Raw genomic sequence first — 23738 nt, 5'->3', positions numbered from 1 at the left:
ATTGTCTTAATATTGCCTATCTTCAGCCAGGCACAGTGGCTCACGCCTGTAATCCCAGCACTTTGGTAGGCCAAGGCAGGCGGATCATCTCTGGTCAGGAGTTCGAGACCAGCCTGGCCAACGTGGCAAAACCTCGTCTCTACTGAAAGTACAAAAATTAGCCGGGGGTGGTGGTATGCACCTGTAATCCCAGCTCCTTGGGAGGCTGAGGCAGGAGAATCGCTTGAACCCGGGAGGTGGAGGTTCCAGTGAGCCACTGCACTCCAGTCTGGGTGACAGAGAGGGACTCTGTCTCAAAAAAAAAAAAAAAATATATATATATATATATATATTTGTATATAGATACATATACGTGAGTGTGTGTGTATATATATTTGTATATAGATACATATATGTGAGTGTGTGTGTATATATATATAGAGAGAGAGAGAGAGAGAATGAGAGAACCACTATCACCCAGACTGGAGTGCAGTGGCACGATCTCGGCTCACTGCAACTTCCACCTCCCTGGTTCAAGCAATTCTCCTGCCTCAGCCGCCCAAGTAGCTGGGATTACAGGCACAGGCTACCACGCCTGGCTAATTTTTGTATTTTTTGTAGAGATGGGGTTTCATCATGTGGGCCAGGCTGGTCTCAAACTCCTGGCCTCAAGTGATCTGCCTGCCTCGGCCTCCCAAAGTGCTGGGATTACAGGTGTGAGCCACTGCACCCAGCCATGTTCCCTATCTTCTTTGAGCAGGGCTGGGGAAAAGAAAAACAAAAATATTGCTTATCTTCAAGCCAGTGCTTGTTTGGCTGCTGGAGAAAACAAACTTTGTAGCAGTTAGCACATAGTCTTTTTCTTTAAAGTGTAAGGGTGCATGACTTAACCTTTGCCTGGCATGGCCTTAGATCCTGTTTATAATATGTTATCGTATTACCACAAAGAGTCTGTTCTATCAGTCTTGTGATCTCTGTATTAACATTAAGGCTGCTCAATTGTGTCTAAACTCCAAAAGGGAGAGGATGTAATGAAGCGTGTCTGACTTGCCATCCCATCATGGCTGGAAACTAAGTCTTTAAGGTTTTGCTGGGGTCCCCTTGGCCCAGAGGGGGTTCATTCAGTAGGTGGGGGTCATAGGATTTTGTTTTTAGTTTACATTCGAGAAACAAAGGGCCAAATAAAGTCTTACTGTGTCACACAAGCTGGAGTGCAGTGGCGCAATCTCGGCTCACTGCAGTCTCTGTCTCCCGGGTTCCAGCGATTCTCCTGCCTCAGCCTCCTGGGTAGCTGGGATTACAGGCACCCGCCACCACACCTGGCTAATTTTTGTATTTTTAGTAGAGACAGGATTTCACCATGTTGGCCAGACTGGTCTCGAACTCCTGACCTCAGGTAATCCGCCCACCTGGGCCTCCCAAAGTGCTAGAATTACAGGTGTGAGCTATCATGCCAGGGCTATATCTCTGTGCTTTCTAAACCCAATAAGTGTTATGTAATAATGATGCTAATAACACACATAATGGGCCAGAAACATTTCTATAAGCCCAGCGGCTCTGGGCATAAATTTCTAGGGATGGTGAACTGAAGAAACAAAATTGTGCATTGAAACCAGCTTTTCCCAACCACCAGTGTCTCTCTCTCTCTCTCTCTCTCTCTCTAATGTAAGTGTTCACTTATTATGTGGCTACTCTGTGCCAAGCACTGTTGCTAAACACATTATGTACAATTTCTCATTTCATTGGTACTGATTTTGACACTTACTCATCCACTGTCTTTTATCATGATGTGACCATTTCCTACAAAATGTTCTGTGTAGCTTCCAACCAAAATACCACAAAGCACAACTTAAGCAGTCCTGCCTCTTGACCTGTCTCCCAGGCTCTGCTCTCGCTCATCTGTTCCATCCTATGCGTTGGCAGACGATCCATCTTTCTAAATGCTTATTCTCTTGAAGCATGTGATTTCTTTCCTAGGAATCACCATTCTTAGCTACCTGACTCCAAACATTGTTCTCAGTTTTATCTCCTGATCCTCCTAGACCTCAGCAACTTATTCCAGCCTAACATGTCTGGCAACTCACTGTTCCCAGAGCTTTTCAACTTGCCTTCCACCCCAGGGCTTTATTTGGCCCGTAATGCCCTCTTCCTCTCTTTCTGCCAAAGTAGCTTAATGATTAGGAATATAATTCTGAAGTCCAACCAAGGGGCAAAGCCAACTCCTCTGCTGACTTGGTGGATGATATTGAACTAAATTTCTTCCCTTCTCAGAGCCTCCAATGGACAGTAAAACTAATAACAACACCCCCCTACCTTAGAGGTTGTTGTATAATTAAATGAGATAAGATACATAAAGTGCATGGTGCAGTATCTGGTACATAGTAAAGATCAATAACCTGATGTTACCATTGTTGTCGTCACTATTATTATTTCAGGCCTTCGTTTCGCCCTCACTCTTTCATGAAGCCCTTATCTAACCACTCCAGGTCAAAATAATCTCTCTTTTCTTTGAATTAACTTACTTTTCCTATTACTGATTTGATGGCTTGGATTTATTGCCTTAAGCTTTACATCATTTGTTTCGAATTTTATTTCCCCATCTCAGGTAAAAACTCCTTGAAGAAAAGATCCTGCAATTTGGCTTTTCGTGAGATGGAAACGATTACACCCTGCTCTGCAAACTTCCCCCTTTAAATGTGAAGGTTTGTTAGGTTGGTTAGCCCGTGAGAAAATTGTGCATTCTTAGCAATCAAAGACCAGACATCTGGGGGTACAGGTGGGTGGAAGACTAGGATAAGAGACTCCAGATGGGGACAGAATTAAAAGGGAAAAAAAAAAATTTTAAATAAGCCTCCGTCTCCTTTTATCTCCTAGCAGTAGGCAGTAATTTAAGAAATAAAGGAGCCCCATTACCGTTTTCCCTGTCCATTCTTTCCCAGGCACGGTGACCTAGACAGCAGCAAAAAGCGAGTTAATGGGCAGGGGTTAGGTAGGATGCAAAAGTCAAGGAATGTGGCTACAGCTGATTATAAGAACTGAGAAAGTGGACTGAAAAATATTGACTCCCAGCACGCCACCTCGATGCCCATCTTGGGGAATCCGTCGCTGGAAGGGACCCATCTCGCCCACCCTTAGGGGTCGAGGTGGGTGAAGGGGGAGGAGAGAGCTGGCGGGGCGGGGTGGGGTTGCTCCGCCCCCGGAGGCTGGGCTGTGACCAGCAGGCGGCTCCGCAGCGCAGCGGGCGCGCTCATATAGGGCACAGCCGAGGGTACGTGGATCGCGGTGCGGAGACTGAGGTTAGAAGGCAGGTGGCGAGATGAACCGCGTACCAGCGTTCCTGAGCGCGGCCGAGGTGGAGGAACACCTCCGCAGCTCCAGCCTCCTCATCCCGCCTCTAGAGACGGCCCTGGCCAACTTCTCCAGCGGTCCCGAAGGAGGGGTCATGCAGCCCGTGCGCACCGTGGTGCCGGTGACCAAGCACAGGGGGTGAGTGAGGAGGATCGGGGCCAGGGGCAGGAGAAACTGGAAAGGGGGAAGAGGAGGAGCAGGAAGAGGAGCGGTGGAAGAACGGAAGAGACGGCTTGACTAATTGTTGCCAACAGCTGCCACTTTTAATAGGCGCTACCCGGTGTGCTAAGTGGGAGCTTTACGGGTGTTACCTTGTTTATTTCAGCGCACTCTCCACCTGGGGAGATATTGATGCCACCGTTTTATTGATGGAAAACTGAGACTCAGAGAGGTTAAGTGACTTACCTAGGCTTACACAGCTACTAAGTGGCAGAACTGGAATGGTTTTCTGATCCAGAGTCAGACTTCTGAACATATTATGCATAGTGTCTAAGGGAAGGGCAGAGGAGGGATGCGGGGGCTGGGAGAGGGCCAGTGGGGCCGTGACGAAGGAAAGAGAAAGGAGGGTATATGGGTACTTTCTAAGAGACCCCAGCATTGATGGAAACAGGCTGAAGCTGCTCCCTCTCTCCTTGTAGCTACCTGGGGGTCATGCCCGCCTACAGTGCTGCAGAGGATGCCCTGACCACCAAGTTGGTCACCTTCTACGAGGACCGCGGCATCACCTCAGTCGTCCCCTCCCACCAGGCTACTGTGCTACTCTTTGAGCCCAGCAATGGCACCCTGCTGGCGGTGAGCAACTTCCTGTCCCGGGGTGGAATGGGGCCCCTGGGCCCAGATTTAAGTTCAAAAGTGAGTTCTCCACAAGCAGGGGGAGTCTTGATTGTGACTACATGTGCCCCTCTGCAAGTGACTGGATACCAGCAACAGTGAAGGTTATCTGTGTTCATGTATCTATTTCTAGGACTGCCTGAAGATGCATAACACAGCACCAGCGCCCACTGCTGCCTCAAGCATGTGACAGTGTGGAAATAATAATCTTGTCATTCTTGCATATGTCCTTGTCCTATACTCAGTTACCCCAAATACACAGCTTGAACGAACCCATTAGCCAAGGGAAGATTTACTTACAGAATCCTTGTCGACATGGAAAAGAAGGGGTGTTCTGTAATCCCTGGAAGCCTTTTCAGAGGGGTATAGGGTGTGACCTGCTTTAATATCTAATCATAGTATCAAAAGGTAGCAGTAGCTCTCGTTTATGGAGTACTTTTTAAAGTGTCAGGCACTGTTCTAAACATTTCACATTTGTTAATCCTCTTAATACTTAAAACCATTCTATGAGATGGGTAATATGATTACTTCCACTTTATAGATGAGGAAACTGAGTCAGAACAACCATGTTCAACTTACTGAGGTCTACGTAACCAACAATTAGCATGGCTGGACTTCAGAGCTGCTCAGTCGAAGTCAACGGTCCATAGGTCCAGACTCTCCTAAGACCACTGCCATTTTAACTGCCACATATTGGGCACTTATGTGCCAAGAAGGAGACACTGATCACATTCAATTCTGAGAAATTCCTCTATGGGTATTTTTATTAACTCTCCTTCCCTTCAAGTTCTGTTGAGGTCCTCGAGGCTCAGGTAAGTATAGTCACTTTGCTTGAGGTCACACAGCTGGTTAGTGAAAGACTCAAGAATCAATCCTAGGTCTGATAGTTAACTCTTGTGGTCTGTGCACTCCAAGCTGGGGCTTACAACCTCCTTCCTTTTCCCCTGAATTTCTGGATCGCCAAAGAATCTGGCTGTTCAACACTCCTTTGAGAATATCTAGCTCTTCCCAACTCATCCAATGGAGACGGCATTCATATACCTGCCAACAGCGGTTCCCCGGGGGGTAGAACCCGGGGCTTTGAAACTAGATGACAGCTGAATCTGTTCAGTAACTTGGTGATTCACTTCCTCATCTGTAAAATGAGGTTGATGATGCCTTTTTTTTTGATGGTCAGCTGAGATGAATAACTTATAAACAGAGAAGGGTGCAGAGGGTGGCTGTTACTAGCAAGGCATAATTTTCAACCTTCGCTGTGTATCAGAATCACCTGGGCTGTCTGGGTCTGACTCCTAGAAGAAATACAGACTGGGTTAATCTAAGGGTGGTATCTGAGCATCTTCACGAAGCTTTCCACACGTGCATCAGGAACAGAGAACCACTAAGAGTTTCACGACCCTTATCCAAATGTCAAATGGCAATCTTCTCTCTCAAGTTCCTTCTTAATTTGGTGTTTTGAGAATCCTAAGGCAAGAAAAGAAAATGGGCAGTTCTTGAGGGCTCAGCATGTGCTAGATGTTTCCAGATAAGCCAGTGCATTTAATCCTCACAATAACCCTCTGAATGGCTGGCATTATCTTTGTTTTTACAGGTGAGGAAACCAGTGCTTAAAGATTAAAGTGTTTGTTCAAAGTTGCGTATCTCTTAAGTGGAGGAATCGGATCCAGGGCTGACACGAAACCCATGCTGTTTGTAGGATGCTATAAAACTTCCTAGGCTAATATTTTAGAACTGTTTCTTCTAATTTAAGTAGTGGACAGGGGTGCCCCTTGCTCACTGTCTCTCCTTTCCTCCAAGGTCATGGATGGAAATGTCATAACTGCAAAGAGAACAGCTGCGGTTTCTGCCATTGCCACCAAGGTAAGATGAATGGCTGGCTGTACTATGAAGGTGAGCTCTTGGGTGGGGTCTGGTATCTCAATCTTGAGAGACTAAAGGAGAAGTGGGGAACTTATTTTGGTTTCCTGTTGGACATAGCTGGAACTCCAGATGTCAGATATATCAGGTGAGCACAGTAATTCATGAAATTATTAGCTACCATTTAATGTGCATGACCAGATTCCAAGTACCATACGTGCATAATTCTCAATCTTCCCATCAGTCTTGAAGAATAGAAATGAGAAATTCTCTCCACCTTCCAGGTCAAGGAATATGGCTCAGAGAGGTTCTGTGAATTGCCCAGGATCACACAGCTCACAAGTGCTAGAGTAAGAATTTAATACCTGACCTCTCTGGCTTCCAGGACTGGCTTCTTGTCCCTGTACCACATTGCCCCTGGTAAGACAGTATGATTGTCCCATAGACCAAAGCTAGTACTACACAAGAGGCAGAGTGAACTGAACAGAGCCAAGCCAGATCCGTGTATTCATTCGACAAGTATTGAGTGAGTTCCTATCCTGTGTCAGGCGCTGTTCTAAATGTTAGGGAAATGGCAGTGAGCAAAACAGAGGGGCACGCATAGGGGAGGTAGACAACCAATAAAAAGGGATACACAGGCCGGGTTCAGTGGCTCATGCCTGTAATCCCAACACTTTGGGAGGCTGAGGCAGGAGTATCACTTGAGGTCAGGAGTTGGAGACCAGCCTGGTCAACATGGTGAAACCTCATCTCTCATGAAAACACAAAAATTATCTGGTCTTGGTGGTGGGTGCTTGTAATCCCAGCTACCCGGGAGGCTGAGGCAGGAGAATCGTTTGAACTCAGGAGATGGAGGTTGCAGCGAACCGAGATCGAGCCACTGCACTTTAGCCTGGGCAACAGAGTGAGTCTCTGTCTTAAAAAACAAAACAAAACAAACAACAAAAAAAAACCTTTTGAGTTTAATAATGTGTTAAATAGTAATAAATAATATGTAATTAAATAATTAGCACATATTAATAAATTATTAATAGTGTGCTTAGAATTTGCTAAAAAATAAAACCAACAACAACCTAAAAAGTCACATAACATGTTAGAAAGATGAAGATAAAGCAGAAGTGAGAGTATGGGAGAAGGTGTCACATTTTACATTATCCAAGAAAGACCTCGCTGAGAAGGTGACATTTGAGTCAAAGCTGAAAGCAGTGAGTTAGTGAACCATGTGGAAACGCGGAGGGGTGCTCCGGGCAGACGGAATGGTAAGCAATGGGGGTGATGATGCTCCCGAGCAATGTCAAGTCATCCTATAAGAAAAACAGCATTTTTAGAAGTTAGAGTTAAGAGGATCAGGCTTAGAAAACAGGGTGTTTGTGGGAACGATTGGAATCTGGAGTCTTTCACATTAAATGTGGAAGTACAAGGTCTTGGGACACTGGTTTTCCTAAGTTATTATAAAGGGAACATGGTAACCCAGGGAAAGGTGTAGCAGCAAAGACCAGGTGTTCGGGTTGTATCTCAAAGTTTTCTAGGTACCTGCTGGAGGGGTGGGGGGAAGAATGGGAGGATTAATCTGGTAATTGTATACGAAGGGAGTAGACCAACAGCACCCACCTCAATGAACTGGTTTTTAGTTATATCCAGACCTGACTCAAGTAATCAAGGACTCCTTGCTATGTTTGCTGGTTGGGAACAGAATGAATCTCGTATTACTGCCTGTCATTTATAAAGAGCTTTAGTCTTTTTCAGAATCATTTCCAACCCCTTGTCTGGACTATGAGTTTCTGCGAGGAAGGCAGGGAAAGTATTAATGGCTTCATTTTATGCAGCGAAGAATAGAAACTTGGGTTTCCTGAAGTCATACAACCAGATGCCTGTGGGTTCTTTTGAGGCCACATGGTCTTGGCCCAGATGAGAAGTCTCCAACATAAGCAAGCTATGCAGCAGCATTAGCTAGGGAAGTTTTTAAAAACTCAAATTCCCATGCCTACTGAATCAAAACACAGAGAGTAAGGATCAACCAGGTCTGGAAACCACACTTTTGGTAGACCCAGCCTGCAATAACACTGCTTTGTTGCATTAATAAAAATCTGTGCTCCCAGAAGAATCAGGAAGCCTCAGGTTGACACTTCAAAGTTTAGACACTTCAAAGTTTAGGCTGAAACTTCACAGCTTTATTTCCAGGGGCTCAGATGAACACTTTCAATAAGGAACAAAGGGTCTATTTTACTTGTTGCCTTGAATCTTGTCCACCATTTCTCTTTTATTTAGGGCTTTTGTGGGGGAGAATAAGTATAGGGAGCTCTAGGGTCTGATGAACATAATACATTTTTTGTGCTTGGGTCTCACATAAGCTTCATTGAAGACTGATATGTTTTCTCAAGGTGACAGTATGTATCAGGGTTTAGCACTGACATGCATTTATTCAACAAATATTTGAGTGTCCACCAAGTGCAAGGTTCTATGCTCAGCATGGAGTAAGCAAAACCAGATACAATACCTGCCCTCATGTAGTACAGGGTCCAGTGGGGGAGACAAGATATAGTCCAAAGATCACACCAACAGGCTGGGTGCAGTGGCTCACGCCTGTAATCCCAGCATTCTGGGAGACTGAGACAGGCAGATTACCTGAGGTCAGGAGTTCAAAACCAGCCTGGCCAACATGGCAAAACCCCATCTTTACTAAATAGACAAAAAAAAAGAAAAAAAAAATTAGCTGGGCATGGGGGCGGGTGCCTGTAATCCCAGCTACTGGGGAGGCTGAAGCAAGGGAGTCGCTTGAATCCTGGAGGCGGAGGTTGCAGTGAGCCGAGATCACACCACTGCACTCTAGCCTGGACGACAGAGTGAGACTCAGTCTCAAAACAAACAAACAAAAAAAATTATGCCAATAAATATGAAACTACAACACTGACAAGTGCTATGAGAGTGTAAAGCAGTTATGTCTTGATCTAGTCTGTGGCTGTGCCTCTGTAAGGGATATTTGAGCTAGGATTGAAGGATAATAGGAGTTACTTGTGAGGGGCAGAGGGGACAAAGAAGCCTGGCATCCTATGGCAAGGAATTAATTCATGCAAAGGCCCTGTGGTTGGAGGAAGTACATGAGCTTGGGAAGCTGCAAGGAAGCCAGTATGGCTGGAAGACAGGAAGTACAGGGGAACATGGCATGATGGTATGAGAGAGGACTATACAGATGGGAGGGCCAGACCATGCAAGGCCTTGGAAAATGCAAATGAAACAGACTTTCAGACTCTTTAAATGAGAAACCTAGCAGATTCATATACATGTACTTAACCTACATGCTTATGAGAAAAGATTGAAGTGCCACTAATGCTATTTAATAAATCTTATAAACGTATCATTAAAAGTCGACTGGATGCAGTGGCTTACACCTGTAATCCCAACACTTTGGGAGGCCGAGGCAGGTGGATCACTTGAGGTCAGGAGTTCGAGACCAGCCTGGCCAACATGGTGAAACCCCATCTCTACAAAAAATACAAAAATTAGCCAGGCGTGGTAGTGCATGCCTGTAATCCCAGCTACTCAGGAGGCTGAGGCATGAGAATCACTTGAACCCAGGAAGCAGAGGTTGCAGTGAGCTGAGATCACACCACTGCATTCCAGCCTGGGCAACAAAGCGAGACTGTCTCAAAAAAAGAAAATTTAAAAAAAATATCCATTATCACACTATTACCAGGGCAACAAATTATCAAGTAAGACAACCAATCAGAATTACACATTTAGTTGAGGAAATTGAAGGTTATTTTTATGGGATACTGTAACAATTTCTGAAGCTCAGCTGTACTTGCAAGAATAGATTCATATTAACTGAGAACAGAAGAAAATGGTAACAATTAAGGGAAAAAAATCATCTAATTATCCTTATCAGACAGAAACATAAGATTTCTAGTCTTGTGGATATTATCATTTTGAAAGCTTTTCAAATCAGAGACGTCGAACTATATTTTATGGCACAGAATGGTATGTCTCCTTCGGTAGCTGCAGGAGATAAAATTAATTCCTAATATTTCAGAGATGACATTTTGCTAGTAATTAGTAGTTAAGAAGATTTTTCACTTTTTACATATTACACTCCAGAATTCCAGTGAGTAGCACTGTATGAAAGAACAGATCCCAGGGAACTCAAAGTTTACTAAATGAAATAGAGAGAAGGCAGAAGAGGGTTTTATTTAATATATACAATGTCGAGGGCCAAGTGATATCTTTCCTCTATGCCAGTGGTTCTCCACTGAGCATGAGTTTGTCACCTGCTCCAGACACATTTAGGAGAGTGCAGACATTTTTAGTTACCACAACTTGAAGGGGTGGAAAATGCTACTAACATCTAATGGATAGAAACCAGAGATACTGTTGCACATCCTATAATACCCAGGATGGCGCCCCTCCCCAACAAAGAATTGTCCGGTACATGTTAGTAGTACCAAGGTTGAGAAGCCCAGTGCTACCTCTTGTAGGTCATAGTAGGTGTGTACCAATTCTATGCAAATAAGACTACCTCTGTCCTCATGGGGCTTAAAGGCCTGTAGAAGAAAATCTACAAACAAATAAGGCTATGGCCTCGTGCATTCTATCAAGGAGGCCACAAAGGCCTCATTGGAGAGGTGGCACTGGACATGAGCTGATCACAGAACCCTGCTCTCAAACACAGACACCCTCAGGAGGTGCCACAGATGCTAATTCTACATTCGTCTTTAGAGGAAGACAGAGGCTGTGAAAGCATCAACAGAGTGGGCTCGACGAATATAGCTAGAACCCTGGGAAGGAAGAGCTCACAGCATCCAGGCAGCTCTTAGAAGCAGCTCAGAGCTCTGAGAAGTGGGTATGGCTGAGCATGCACCTGAGACACAATGGCATAGAAGAAAGGACATGGGCTTTGGGGTATGGAAGATGTGACTTTAGAGCCCCACTGTGCTCTTTAATAGCTGTAAAACCTGGCTGGGCACGGTGGCTCACGCCTGTAATCCCAGCACTTTGGGAGGCCGAGATGGGCAGATCACCTGAGGTCAGAAGTTTGAGACCAGCCTGGTCAACATGGTGAAGCCCCATCTCTATCAAAAATACAAAAATTAGCCAGTCATGGTGGTGCACACCTGTAATCCCAGCTCCTGGGAGGCTGAGGCAGGAGAATCACTGGAACCCAGGAGGCAGAGGTTGTAATGAGCCGAGATCGTGCCACTGCACTCCAGCCTAGGTGACAGAGCGAGATTCCGTCTCAAAATAAACAAATAAATAATAAATAAATAAATAAATTTATAAAATAGTTGTAAGACCCAGAGCAAGTTCACCTTTCTGGACCTCAGTCTCTTCATCTGTAAGAAGAAGATAATAGGAGTCCCCAACTCACAGGGCCAATGTCTAGACTAAATGAGATCATGGGGGTAAAGCATTGGCATACATTAGCTGTTCAGTGAAGCCTTCTTCCTTCTCTTCCCACTCGACACAGGGGAAACTAAGACACAAAAGGGAATTCTCTTGATTGCCTGCAAGCTCTTGAGGGAGGCAGAAGAGAGGGCAGAAGTCACTTGATACTCAAACCGTCTTAGTTTTGTACCTATCTGCTAGGGTCTCCCTTGACCTTTGCCACTTCATTTCTCTCACACAGTTTCTGAAACCCCCCAGCAGTGAAGTGCTGTGCATCCTTGGAGCTGGGGTCCAGGCCTACAGCCACTATGAGATCTTCACAGAGCAGTTCTCCTTTAAGGAGGTAAGTCCCGGGGCGGGGGTGGGAGAGAAGAGGGAAGAGGGTGGTCCTTGAGCTGTCTGTACTCCTTCACTGCACCACAGGTTATTCTGAAATAATTAAGCTGTGAGCCCCACCTAGACCATTGTTGTATCTTCATGACTTCCCAGAAGGGGATGGATGATAAGAGTCGGGGAAAGATCTGGTTACCTGTTTCCAGTCCTCAGTTCACCGGGCATTTGTCTGAGGATACAGCAAGCTTACTCGGTTAAAGGATTGTTTTATATCTCTTGTATACATTCAGTTGTCCTTTTAGCCCCTGTCTATTATGTTTTTCTTAGGAGAATCCAGAGTTTTTAAGTATTCAAGGTTATGGATCAAGAAACTGGGTGGGAAGAGACCTGGAGACCAGTAAGCCACAGCCTGCCTCTTTTGCGGTCTCCATACTGGTCCACCTTCCCTTCTCTGCGGCTCATGCTTCCCCCGGGAATGTTTGATGCTATTTTATTTTATGTGTGTGTATGAAAGGGATGGAGCAGATTTAAAGTATGATTTAATGATGAAAATAAAACCACTGCCTTGGGAAATATAGACTTAAAATTAGATGAGTGCAAAAGTAATTGCAGTTTTTTGTTGTTGTTGTTTGTTTGTTTTTTTTTTTGAGATGGAATCTTGCTCCGTCGCCCAGGCTAGAGTGCAGTGGCGTCATCTCGGCTCACTGCAACCTCCACCTCCCGGGTTAAAGTGATTCTTGGGCCTCAGCCTCCCCAGTAGCTTGGATTATAGGTGCCCACCACCACACCTGGCTAATTTTTGTATTTTTTAGTAGAGACGGGGTTTCACCATGTTGGCCAGGCTGGTCTCAAACTCCTGACCTCAGGTGATCCACCTGCCTTGTCCTCCCAGAGTTCTGGGATTACAGTCATGAGCCACTGTGCCCGGTTGCCATTACTTTTAATACAAGGAAGAAAACAAAAGAAAAATGCCCTTTTATCTGTTTTCAAAGGCAGTTAATGTTCTCTGATCTTTCCTCTTCAGCTTTTTATAACATAGTGTTAGTAATGTTAGATACGCACCATTTTATATCCTCTCTTACTGAATGTTCTAACATCACTTTTCAGGTTATCTAATTTTTGCATAAAATTTGCATAGTCTTCTATAAAGAAGGGTGAAGAAGTTAACCATGCACTTCTGGCTGGGCAAAATGTTCTGTTTTTCACCTTGCTTGGTGAACATGCTTAGACATAAAGTTTGTTTCTGTATGTATTATATTCCCTTATAAGAAATTCTGTAGGCCTTATTTTCAGTTGACAGGTGACAAGCCCTTGACCCAAACATTGGAACCTGTCAAGCAAGTCGGCAAGTCCCCAGCTCCTGGCGAGGCCACTGTCCCACCCCCTAACCCCAGCAGCTTTCAGGATTCCAGCTGTAGCTACCATTCTTGGCCTTTTCATTGGCTGTGCCATTTACCTTCAAACTCTTCTGATCTTGAATTTCCTAAGTATCCTTCACCAATCAAGTCATTCCATGAAAAACATTGTCAAAAATAATCCTTTGTATGAATCTTGCACCCATTACAACTCCTTTACGGGGTCTCAGACATAAAGTGTGAGTTCCACACAGACTTTGCCAGTTATCACTTCCATTTTACAGATGTGGAAACTAAGGCTGAATGACATGAAGCAATTTCAGGAAGTAGCAGAGATTGGTTCCAAGCCTACCTGGCTCCAGAACTTGCTCTGCTAATTATTATGCTATTAATATATAATAGCTATTTAGCTATTGAGGCTGTGCATCTTGGCCTAGAAGTGAAATACTTCTACCCTTTTTAAACGGGGAAAGTGGTAGAGAATGCTCATTTTCAAATACCTGGCCAGATGTCTAAGTTAATGCTGTACCCCTGATCAAATGTCCATTCTCCATGGGGAATGATTTAGGAGTGATTTAGATAACCATCAGCCCCTATCTCAGAGTGGTTCAACTTTCCCTTTGCATCCCTGGGCTTAGTGTAACATAAGCAGCAAAAAAATGGCACTAGTGTCGTTCTTCTTACTCCCAATGAAGGTGAGGATATGGAACCGCACCAAAGAAAATGCAGAGAAGTTTGCAGACACAGTGCAAGGAGAGGTACAGGTCTGTTCTTCGGTCCAGGAGGCTGTGGCAGGTGCAGATGTGATCATCACAGTCACCCTGGCAACAGAGCCCATTTTGTTTGGTGAATGGGTGAAGCCAGGGGCTCACATCAATGGTAAGTAGAGTGGCTCCATAAGGCATGATGGGTGGTGGCCAGGCTACTCTCTAGACTGGACCAGTCGGCTACATCTGTAGAGCTAGTTTATTCATGCAGAATGCCCAAGCTATTTAAGGGCCTTGAAAATGTGTGAGATTGAAAAAAACAATATTTGGCCAGGTGCAGTGGCTCATGCCTGTAATCCCAGCACTTTGGGAGACTGAGGCAGCTGGATTACTTGAGGCCAGGAGTTTGAGACCAGCCTGGTCAACATGGCAAAACCCCATCTCTACTAAAAATACAAAAGTTAGCGAGGCCTGGTGGCTTGCACCTCTAGTCCTAGCTACTCATGAGGCTGAGGCACAAGAATGACATGAGGCCGGGCGCGGTGGCTCAAGCCTGTAATCCCAGCACTTTGGGAGGCCGAGATGGGCGGGTCACAAGGTCAGGAGATCGAGACCATCCTCGCTAACCCGGTGAAACCCCGTCTCTACTAAAAAATACAAAAAACTAGCCGGGCGAGGTGGCGGGCGCCTGTAGTCCCAGCTACTCCGGAGGCTGAGGCAGGAGAATGGCGTGAACCCGGGAGGCGGAGCTTGCAGTGAGCTGAGATCCGGCCACTGCACTCCAGCCTGGGCGACAGAGCGAGACTCCGTCTCAAAAAAAAAAAAAAAAAAAAAAAAAAAGAATGACATGAACCCAGGAGGCAGAGGTTGCAGTGAACCAAGATTGTGCCACTGTACTTTAGCCTGGGCAACAGAGTGAGACTCTATCTTAAAAAACAAACAATATTTGCTCTAAAAAATGTAAAAGGGAAATTACAAATCTGAAACTAATGAATATTTAATGTTCTATAAAATGTAAATTTTTTTTTCTTTTTTTGAGACAGGGTCTCACTCTGTCACTCAGGCTGAAATGCAGTGGCGAGATCTCAGCTCACTGCAACCTCTGTCTCCTGGGTTCAAGCGATTATCCCACCTCATCCTCCCGAGTAGCTGGGACTACAGGCATGTGCCACCATGCCCAGCTAATTTTTTGTAAGTTTTGGTAGAGACGAGGTTTCACCATGTTGGCCAGGCTGGTCTCGAACTCCTGACCTCAAGCAATCTACCCACTTCAGCATCCCAAAGTGCTGGGATTGATTACACGTATGAGCCACTACGCCTGGCCATAACATGTAAAATTATGGTAAATGGTAATTCACAGCTCAATTCTGAAATGTGATGGAGTTTAAATCACAAAGGCTAAATGAGTCATTTGTTCTTAACACTAAGAATTATAAAACTTTAAATTTCTTTTGTGCTGTAATTTTTTATGTGACATGTATATGCTTTTTAATATGTGTGACAGGACAAGGGGCAGGAGAGGGGATTCTAGACATGAGGGTGCCTGGGGCCTCTGTAGACCTTCAGATGGCTCTGGGTATTATAGCAAGGGCTGGTCTATATCTAATACTATTGCAGGTGCTGTCCCAAATTCTTTGTATAATTCTTTGCATATTAAACGACATTATTCTATTTATATTAAATGACATTATTCTATGTATAATGTCATTAAATACTTATAACCAACTTATAAGGCAGGAACTACTATAATAAACTCCATCTTACAGGGGGATAAACCAAGGCATGGAGAAATTATATAACTTTTCCAAAGTCACACTTTTTTTTTTTTTTTTTTGAGATGGAGTCTCACTCTGTCACCCAGGCTGGAGTGCACTGGCATGATCTTGGCTCACCACAACCTCTGCCTCCCATGTAAAGGGACTCCTCCTGTCTCAGCCTCCCAAGTAGTTGAGATTACAGACATGCGCCACCACGCCCAGCTACTTTTTTTGTGTTTTTAGTAGAGATGGGGTTTCACCATGTTGTCCAGGCTGGTCTCGAACTCCTGATCTCAAATGATCTGCCCGCCTCAGCCTCCTAAAGTGCTGGGATTACAGGTGTGAGCCACTGCGCCCAGCCCAAAATCAGAGGTTCTTGATGGCAGAGCTGGGATTTGAACTGAGGCACTCTATCCTCAGAGTCCAAGCTTTAAATAATACTCATTATTGCCTTCCAACAGGAAGACTGAATTCTGGTGAGCAGAGCAGGCAAATTCTAGAGGATTTAAAGATGGTCTCGGTGCCCTGTGTTTTAGTGACAAGCACATGGTGTGAACTCAGACGCTAAGAGCTTTGCACACGTGGGCAGATGAGCAGGCAAGAGCCAAGTAAAATGATGACGTATTCAATCATACATTCTGACTGAATCTCTGCCGTGTGCCAGGCACTCTTCTAGATGCTGGGGATGCCACAATAACCAGACAGTCAAGGTCGCTGGTTTCCTGGTGGTTAATTTCAGTGAGGAGAGATAGACAACAAATGAACACATAGAGGAATTAGATAGTTCTGGCTGAAGACGAGACCAGGAAGAACAAGGCCCTGGGTGATAGAGGCTGGTAGTGGGAGTGGAAGGTAGAAGCAGAGAGAGGTGTTTTCAATTGGGTTATCTGAGAAGCTCTCTAAGCTGTGGGTTTTGAGCTGTGAGCTGAATGAAGAGGAAGAACCAGCCATGCCAACAGCTGATCAGATCAGCTGAAGCCGTCCCCAAGAGAGAACAGCAGATACAAAGGCCTTGAGTGTGGAAGCGAACATGGCACGTTTGAGGAAGGGATCAGAGTAATTTGAAAGTCTCAGATTTCCACCAGCATGGGACTCGTGGTCAGATTGGGTCCAGGGAATGGGTAAGAGGTGAGTCAGGGCTGAGTTTATAGACAATAAGACCATTTCTGGAAGGACTTGGGAAATCAAAGGGAAACCAGTTCATGGTGAAATGGGTTTCCAAAGCTGCATCTTCAGGAAGACAGACTTGATTTTTTTTTTCCCCCAGCTTAAAACAACACATTATTATCATCTCACAGTTCCTGTGGTTCAGGAGACCGGGCGTAGGTAGCTGGATCCTCTGCGCAAAGTCTCACGAAAAAAGAAATTGGGTGACACCCAGGCTGCAATCTCATCTCATGCTCAGGGGTCCTCTTGCAGGTTCCCATGGTGTGGCAGGATTCAGTTGCTTACATTGGAGGATGGGGGAGCCCCTTTCCTTGGGGCCATTCTCAGCTCCCAGAGAAGACCCAAATTCCCTGTCATATGGACTCTCCATCCTCACATCCATCCACAGAGAATCTCCCTTATGTTGGATCCCTCTCTCACTTGGAATCATTCTCCAGGAAGGGCTGACTTGATTTTGAGTCAAGGCATCTCTTCTGCTTTCCTGGCCCAGGGACAAGATTGGTTTATGTGTTCACAGAGGCAACACATACATTTAAGAAAAATGTGTCACAAGCGCAGACAACAGGGAAACACCAACAGATTCTACTTAGTTTACAGCTCGGCGGAGTGACAGGCCCAGTTCCAACCTCCCCCACGCCTCCTTCCTCCTGCCCCGACACCCTGTCAGCCTGTCTTCGACCCTCACTCATTTAGCCTCATCATAGCCAAGCCAGAGCCTTGTCTGAGTCAGGCCTCTCTCTCTTCACTGCCTGGCCTACCTCCCTCCGCCTGAGTGACCTCACACAACCCTTTGAGAACTTGCCCCGCTCATAAGCAGTGGTTGTGCGGGGGAAAGGGTCCAGTGAGAAGGAGTGGCCTGAGAAAGGGGGATTTTGTTCCCACCAGCTTATGATTTATTTACAAGCTTCCTTAGCTAGTGCTTTTGTTCTATAGAACTCTCTGCACAAACAACCTTCAAGATGGACATTTTTACACAACTGTCTTTGGAAATTAGAATGAAGGAGAACAGAACGGGAGGGAACAAAGGGAGAAAACTGGGCGGCAGTGGAAGAAGGCATATAAATGCTGTCTTATATTTGTATAAGGCTTTATAGCAGTTTTCAAAGACTAGCCGGCCAGGGGCCGGATCCAGTCAGCAGATGTGTTTGGTTTGGACCATAGAGTGATCTAAAACTCAAGGAGTGACATATGCAAATAGATTTCCTGTTTCTCTTTTACGAAAACAACTGGGGCGTATCTGGTAACAGTGGATCTACATTCACACATGGTAATGATTAGCTGGAGCTGAACAATGGCTGTCCCCTTCGGAAGGGCCCGCTGGCTTCTCCGCCCGTCAGTCTCCACCACATCTAATCCGGTCCCTCTGACCTGCTTTGCTCATTTTCATTACCTCCCTGGCCTTGCAGGCATTTGGTGGCAGCCTCTGCATTCTCCTGTGTCCCAGTGCCCTAGGGGGCGCCACACCTTGGATTCATCATTCTGGTCCTGGACTCCATCCACAGAGGATGCGGAGAGTTCAGGCCAGGATGAAGTCAGTTTTCTTTCTGCCGAGACTTCTCCATGACCCTGACACTGGGCCTTTTTTTTTTTTTTTTTTTTTTTTGTCATGAGTTAAGAGAGAATCCGGGGTGAGGAGAGGGAAAGGGGCACAGTGGTACATGCCTGTGGTCCCAACAGTTTGGGAGGCTGAGGGCGGGAGCATCACTTGCGCTCAGGAGTCTGAGGCTGTGGTGAGTTTTTGTTTGTTTGTTTTTTGAGATGGAGTCTCGCTCTGTCGCCTGGTTTGGAGCGCAGTGACACAATCTTGGCTTGCTGCAATCTCCGACTCCCAGGTTCAAGAGATTCTCCTGCCTCAGCCTCCCAGCTAGCTGGGATTACAGGCGTGTGCTACCATGCCCCGCTAATTTTTGTATTTTAGTAGAGACAGGGTTTCACCATATTGGCCAGGCTGGTCTTGAACTCCTGACCTCAAGTGATCCACCCACCTCAGCCTTCCAAAGTGTGTTAGGATTACAGGCGTGAGCCACTGCGCCCAGCCTGTGGTGAGTTCTGATTGCACCACTACACTCCAGCCTGGACAACAGAGTGAGACCCTCTCTCCAAAAAGAAAAAAAAATAGATATTAAAAGAACTGGTTGGGGGTGAGGAATGGGAATGATGGAGATCAAGAGGAAAGTAGGGTGTGAATAAGCTCCAAGTGATGTCTCTGGTTCGGGATTTTTGTGAGGAAGTTGTTGCTCCCGTTAAGCAGAAGAGGTGTGAAGGCCCAGGGGCTCTCTCAGACCTAGATTCACCCATCAGATCCTTTACCTTGGCAAACACCTTCACTTCTTTGAGCCTCCATTTGTGCATCTGTTAAGTGAGAACCAGACTTTGAAATGTACTTGTGAGAACTATAAATAGTATGTGCAAAACATCCCACAGATAGTAGACACCCTGTAAATGAATGCTGTGTCGTCTCAAAATCTTTTGGCAATGACGTGGGATATGGAATAGAAAGGCAAAATGGTAGGTAGTATTTTTTTTTTTCTTTGAGATGCAGCCTCACGCTGTTGCCCAGGCTGGAGTGCAGTGGCATGATCTTGGCTCACTGTAACCTCTGCCTCCCAGGTTCAAGCGATTCTCGTGCCTCAGCCTCCAGAGTAGCTAAGACTACAGGCGTGAGCCACCACACCTGGGTAATTTTTTGTATTTTTAGTAGAGACGGAGTTTTGCCATGTTTGCCAGGCTAGTCTCAAACTCCTGGACTCAAGTGATCCGCCTGCCTCAGCCTCCCAAAGTGCTGGGATTACAGGTGTGAACCATCACACCTGGCCTATTTCTTATAAGGTATTTGGTCTTACTGATTGGCAGAGGCATGGCCTGGGGGATGAGGGGGTATTTTGAATCTGAGTGTGCTCACGGGTCCTTTGTTCACCTGTCTCCTATGCTTTGGCTTTCTTAGTAGCCTTTGGCACTAATCCTGGGCTTAGGGTCTGTTTTGCTGTCTCTTAGCTGTCGGAGCCAGCCGACCTGACTGGAGAGAACTGGATGATGAGCTCATGAAGGAAGCTGTGCTGTACGTGGATTCCCAGGAGGCTGCCCTGAAGGAGTCTGGAGATGTCCTGTTGTCAGGGGTGAGGCTCTTCTGACCCGGGTCAGGGCTGCCACCTGGCTGGCCTCACCTGAATCCCAGGGTTTCATTAACTTCCCTTCCAGTTAGGGCTGCTCAAGACCTCAGCCACCCCATCTCCTTGTAGGGGAGGGAGCTCCTAAACAGTTTGCAACCCTCTTTAATTCCATTGCAGAAAAATGTGGGCATTATGGGTGGTGACATGTGTGTTCCTGGAAGGAGAAGCTCAATGGATTTTATTTTTTTGCTGGGCTGTCCTATAAAGCAGTGGGATTGGAAGCTTCTTGCAGCCTGGAAACCTTCCCAATGTGGCCAACACGATAAGATTGTGTTGCCCACCTTCTGGCCTCATTTTACTGTTATAATCAGCTTCAAAACAAGAAGGGAGCTGCTGGCATGCATGTTCAGATAAAAGCATGTCTATTTCCTCACTGACACAATGATCTTGGCACGACAGCTCCCTGGACACCAACTTGAATCTCTGTGTTTATGGTATCACAAAAGCAAATGCCACCCCAAAAGGATTTCGGGGACCAGCCTCTTCCCTAATATCATTCAGTGTACAAAGAATAATTTTTTTTTTTTGAGCCAAATTTCTCTCTTATCCAGCTCAGGAATTCCCTGGGCTGGCTTTAAAAGTCAACCCTGAGCAGACTTTAGCTTCATGCCTGGGTCAGCGTATGTTTGTTTCCTAGGCCGAGATCTTTGCTGAGCTGGGAGAAGTGATTAAGGGAGTGAAGCCAGCCCACTGTGAGAAGACCACAGTGTTCAAGTCTTTGGGTAAGATCCACTGCTCCCTGGGCACAAATCCAACTAGAGCACAAGGCAGGTTCACCCATTGGTGGGAAGAGGAATGACAACCAGACTCTACAGCTGAATCATTGTGCTCCATCATTCAGGTCAATTATTTACATGGCTTAGCCTAGTGATGAAGCCCATGAACTCTGGAACTCAGCAGTCCTGGGTCGGAGTCCCTTCCCTGCCACTCAAAGGCATGTGTCCTTAGGCAAGTGATCTGACCTCTCTAGGCCACAGTTTCCTCACCACCTGTCACCAGTGAGGATTAGGTGGGATGTGCATATAAAATGAATCAGTTAGGTGCAGATCTTAATGAAACTCAGAAGGTACCCTTCAGAGATGGAGGGGGCAGGGGACAAAGATGTTAAAGGACAGGATCCTTAAGGGAAATGGCAGAGACCCAACCTGAAAGAGAGTCAGATGGAAAGTATAGCCTGAGCCCTGTTCATTCCCTCCTTCCCTACTCTCCCACTTGCTGCTTCGAGGCGGGCTTCCACGGGGAGCCCCCTACCACCTGAGTTGTATGGGGTACCTTATAGAAGCCCAACAAAGGGTGGGGTCCCAGTGGCCAGTCTGTCCCTTGCCCCAGGTCCTCTTCCACCCTATGAGACTGAAGGAAACAGAAGTACATGGGAACAGGCTGAGCTCTGTGGCTTACGCCTGTAATCCCAGCACTTTGGGAGGCCGAGGTGGGCAGATCACTTGAGCTAAGGAGTTTGAGACCAGCCCGGCCAGCATGATGAAACTCTGTCTCTACTAAAAATACAAAAATTAGCCAGGCATGGTGGTGTACATCTGCAATCCCAGCTACTTGGGAGGTTGAGGCAGGAGAATCACTTGAACCCGGGAGGTGGAGCTTGCAGTGAGCCAAGATCATGCCACTGCACTCCAGCTTGGGCGACAGAGCGAGACTCTGTCTCAAAAAAAAAAAAAAAAAAAAAGAGTGTCCTCTGTCCCCCTCTCATGACCTTCCATACTTCATGATCAAGCAGCAAAAGAGTTAATGCCTGGCAGAGCATCAAGAGTGCTCTGGCCACCCAGAGCCCATGCCATTGGTTACGTATGCATGCCTTGCAGGTTGGCAAATGTCTTTAAAATCTCTCATGCACTGGAAGACAAAGGCAATAAAACTTTATCTGGAGCCTGGTTCAAAGACATCACATGGATCCAGTTTTGTCTGAAAGCTTCAGAGGTCATGGCAGATCAGAGGTCAGCCAGCCCCCACTTCAGGAGCCAAAATGCTGCAGAAACTTGTTCTGTTCTTTCTGGCAATTTTTGCTTTCTTACTTTTGGGGATTAGTTTATTGGCACATCATTTCACCTAACGGATGCATATCAAGCACCTAATTATGTATCTGCGCTGGGTGCAGAGGTTGAGGTGTCTACCAAAACTACAAGACAAAGGGGAGCTGCCAAAGGATGCAGCGTTCGAACTGGACCAAGGGTCAGCAAACTGCAGCCTGTGGGCCAGACCCGCCCGGCTTCCTGCTTTTGTGTGGCCTATGAGCTTGAAATCATTTTTAGATTTTCAAATGATCGGGGGGAGAAAATATTTCATGATGTATGAAAATGATACAGAATTCAAGCTTCAGTTCCATACATAATTTCACTGATACACAGTCAGGCTCTTTTGTCTACCTGTTGGCTGTACTTTCTACTCTAAAGGCAGAGTTGAATAATCGTAGTAGAGACCCTGTGGCCCACAAAGCCTAAAAGATTTACTGTCTGACCCTTTTAGAAAGTTTGCTCAGGCTGGGCCCGGTGGCTCATGCCTGTAAGCTCAGCACTTTGGGAGGCCGAGGCGGGTGGATCTCCTGACTCCTGAGGTCAGGAGTTCAAAACTAGCCCGGCCAACATGGTGAAAGCCCAACTCTACTAAATATACAAAAATATATATCTATTTAGCCAGACCTGGTGGCATGTGCCTATAATCCCAGCTACTCAGAAGGCTGAGGCAGGAGAATCGCTCGAACCTGGGAGGTGGAGGTTGTAGGGAGCCAAGATCACGCCACTGCACTCCAGCCTGGGCGACAGCGAGACTCTGTCTCAAAAAAATAAGTTTGCTCAGCCCTGAGCTAGATTTAGAAGGACACACAATTTTTTGGTGGGTGTTTCTTAGTGTCATATTCTCTGCCCCTTTGTAGACCATCTAAGCCTGAACTCACCTCTGAGTATCAGTCCCTGTTATTCCAATGGGCACTGGCAACATGGACACGTATCAGGAAACTGCCAGCCATGGGGCCTGGGTTGTTTCAGGAAAAGTTGTTCTGACCAAAGGTGAACCAAATTTCTGTCTATTCTAGGAATGGCAGTGGAAGACACAGTTGCAGCCAAACTGATCTATGATTCCTGGTCATCTGGTAAATAGAACAAAGGAACTTGGTGTTGAGATGGATGCTCGAGGAATGTTGCTGCTGGTTCTCATAATTTCTAGAGTAAATGAGGAAGTCCAGTCCCCAGTGAACTCTCCTTTTGTGCTTATTGCGTTTTACCTTAAGTGCTGAGATCCTCATTTATGTTTGTAGTTGGAAAGCAAAACTAGCCATTTCTTCTGCTATACCAAGTTATAATAGCATTCATTTCCCTTTATATTTCCCTGAAATAAAGCACTACCCAATTCTGCAGTGTTTGCTTTGGTAACTTCTATTCCTATCACAAGGAAACTGAGAGGGATCAGATGCTTCTATTCACTCCCTGGGGGAGCTCCACTGGCTATAATGAAATTTCTTTTATATTTATTATTGTTTTGAGACAGAGTCTCTCTCTGTCGCCCAGGCTGGAGTGCAGTGGCGTGATGTTGACTCACTGCAACCTCCACCTCCCAGGTTCAAACGATTCTCCTGCCTCAGCCTCAGCCTCCCAAGTAGCTGGGACTACAGGCATGCACCACCACACCCAGCTAATTTTTGTATTTTTAGTAGAGATGGGGTTTCACCATGTTGGCCAGGCTGGTCTCCATCTCTTGACCTCATGATCCGCCTGCCTTGGCCTCCCAAAGTGCTGGGATTACAGGTGTGAGCCACTGTGCCCGGCCTCTTTTCTTCTTCTTTTTTTTTTTTTTTTTTTTTTGCAAATACAACTCATACTCTAAGATCTACTGTTTTAAAGTATACAA

General features: G+C 45.9%; 1 protein-coding gene across 1 annotated transcript; it reads left to right on the top strand.

Annotated features, from left to right (window-relative positions):
• The first annotated feature begins 3222 nt into the window (after window positions 1-3222).
• Window positions 3223-23247, top strand: CRYM (crystallin mu). The gene is given in 8 exon segments (NM_001266891.1): window positions 3223-3465; window positions 3966-4119; window positions 5956-6018; window positions 11636-11737; window positions 13778-13961; window positions 19708-19829; window positions 20521-20605; window positions 22927-23247. Coding segments are annotated over 8 exon segments (945 nt in total). The 5' UTR covers window positions 3223-3295; the 3' UTR covers window positions 22992-23247.
• The last annotated feature ends 491 nt before the right edge of the window (window positions 23248-23738 follow it).

The sequence above is a fragment of the Macaca mulatta genome, chromosome 20, assembly GCF_049350105.2.
Source record: "Macaca mulatta isolate MMU2019108-1 chromosome 20, T2T-MMU8v2.0, whole genome shotgun sequence".
NCBI lineage: Eukaryota > Metazoa > Chordata > Mammalia > Primates > Cercopithecidae > Macaca > Macaca mulatta.
This window is presented reverse-complemented; position numbering and strand designations above follow the sequence as displayed.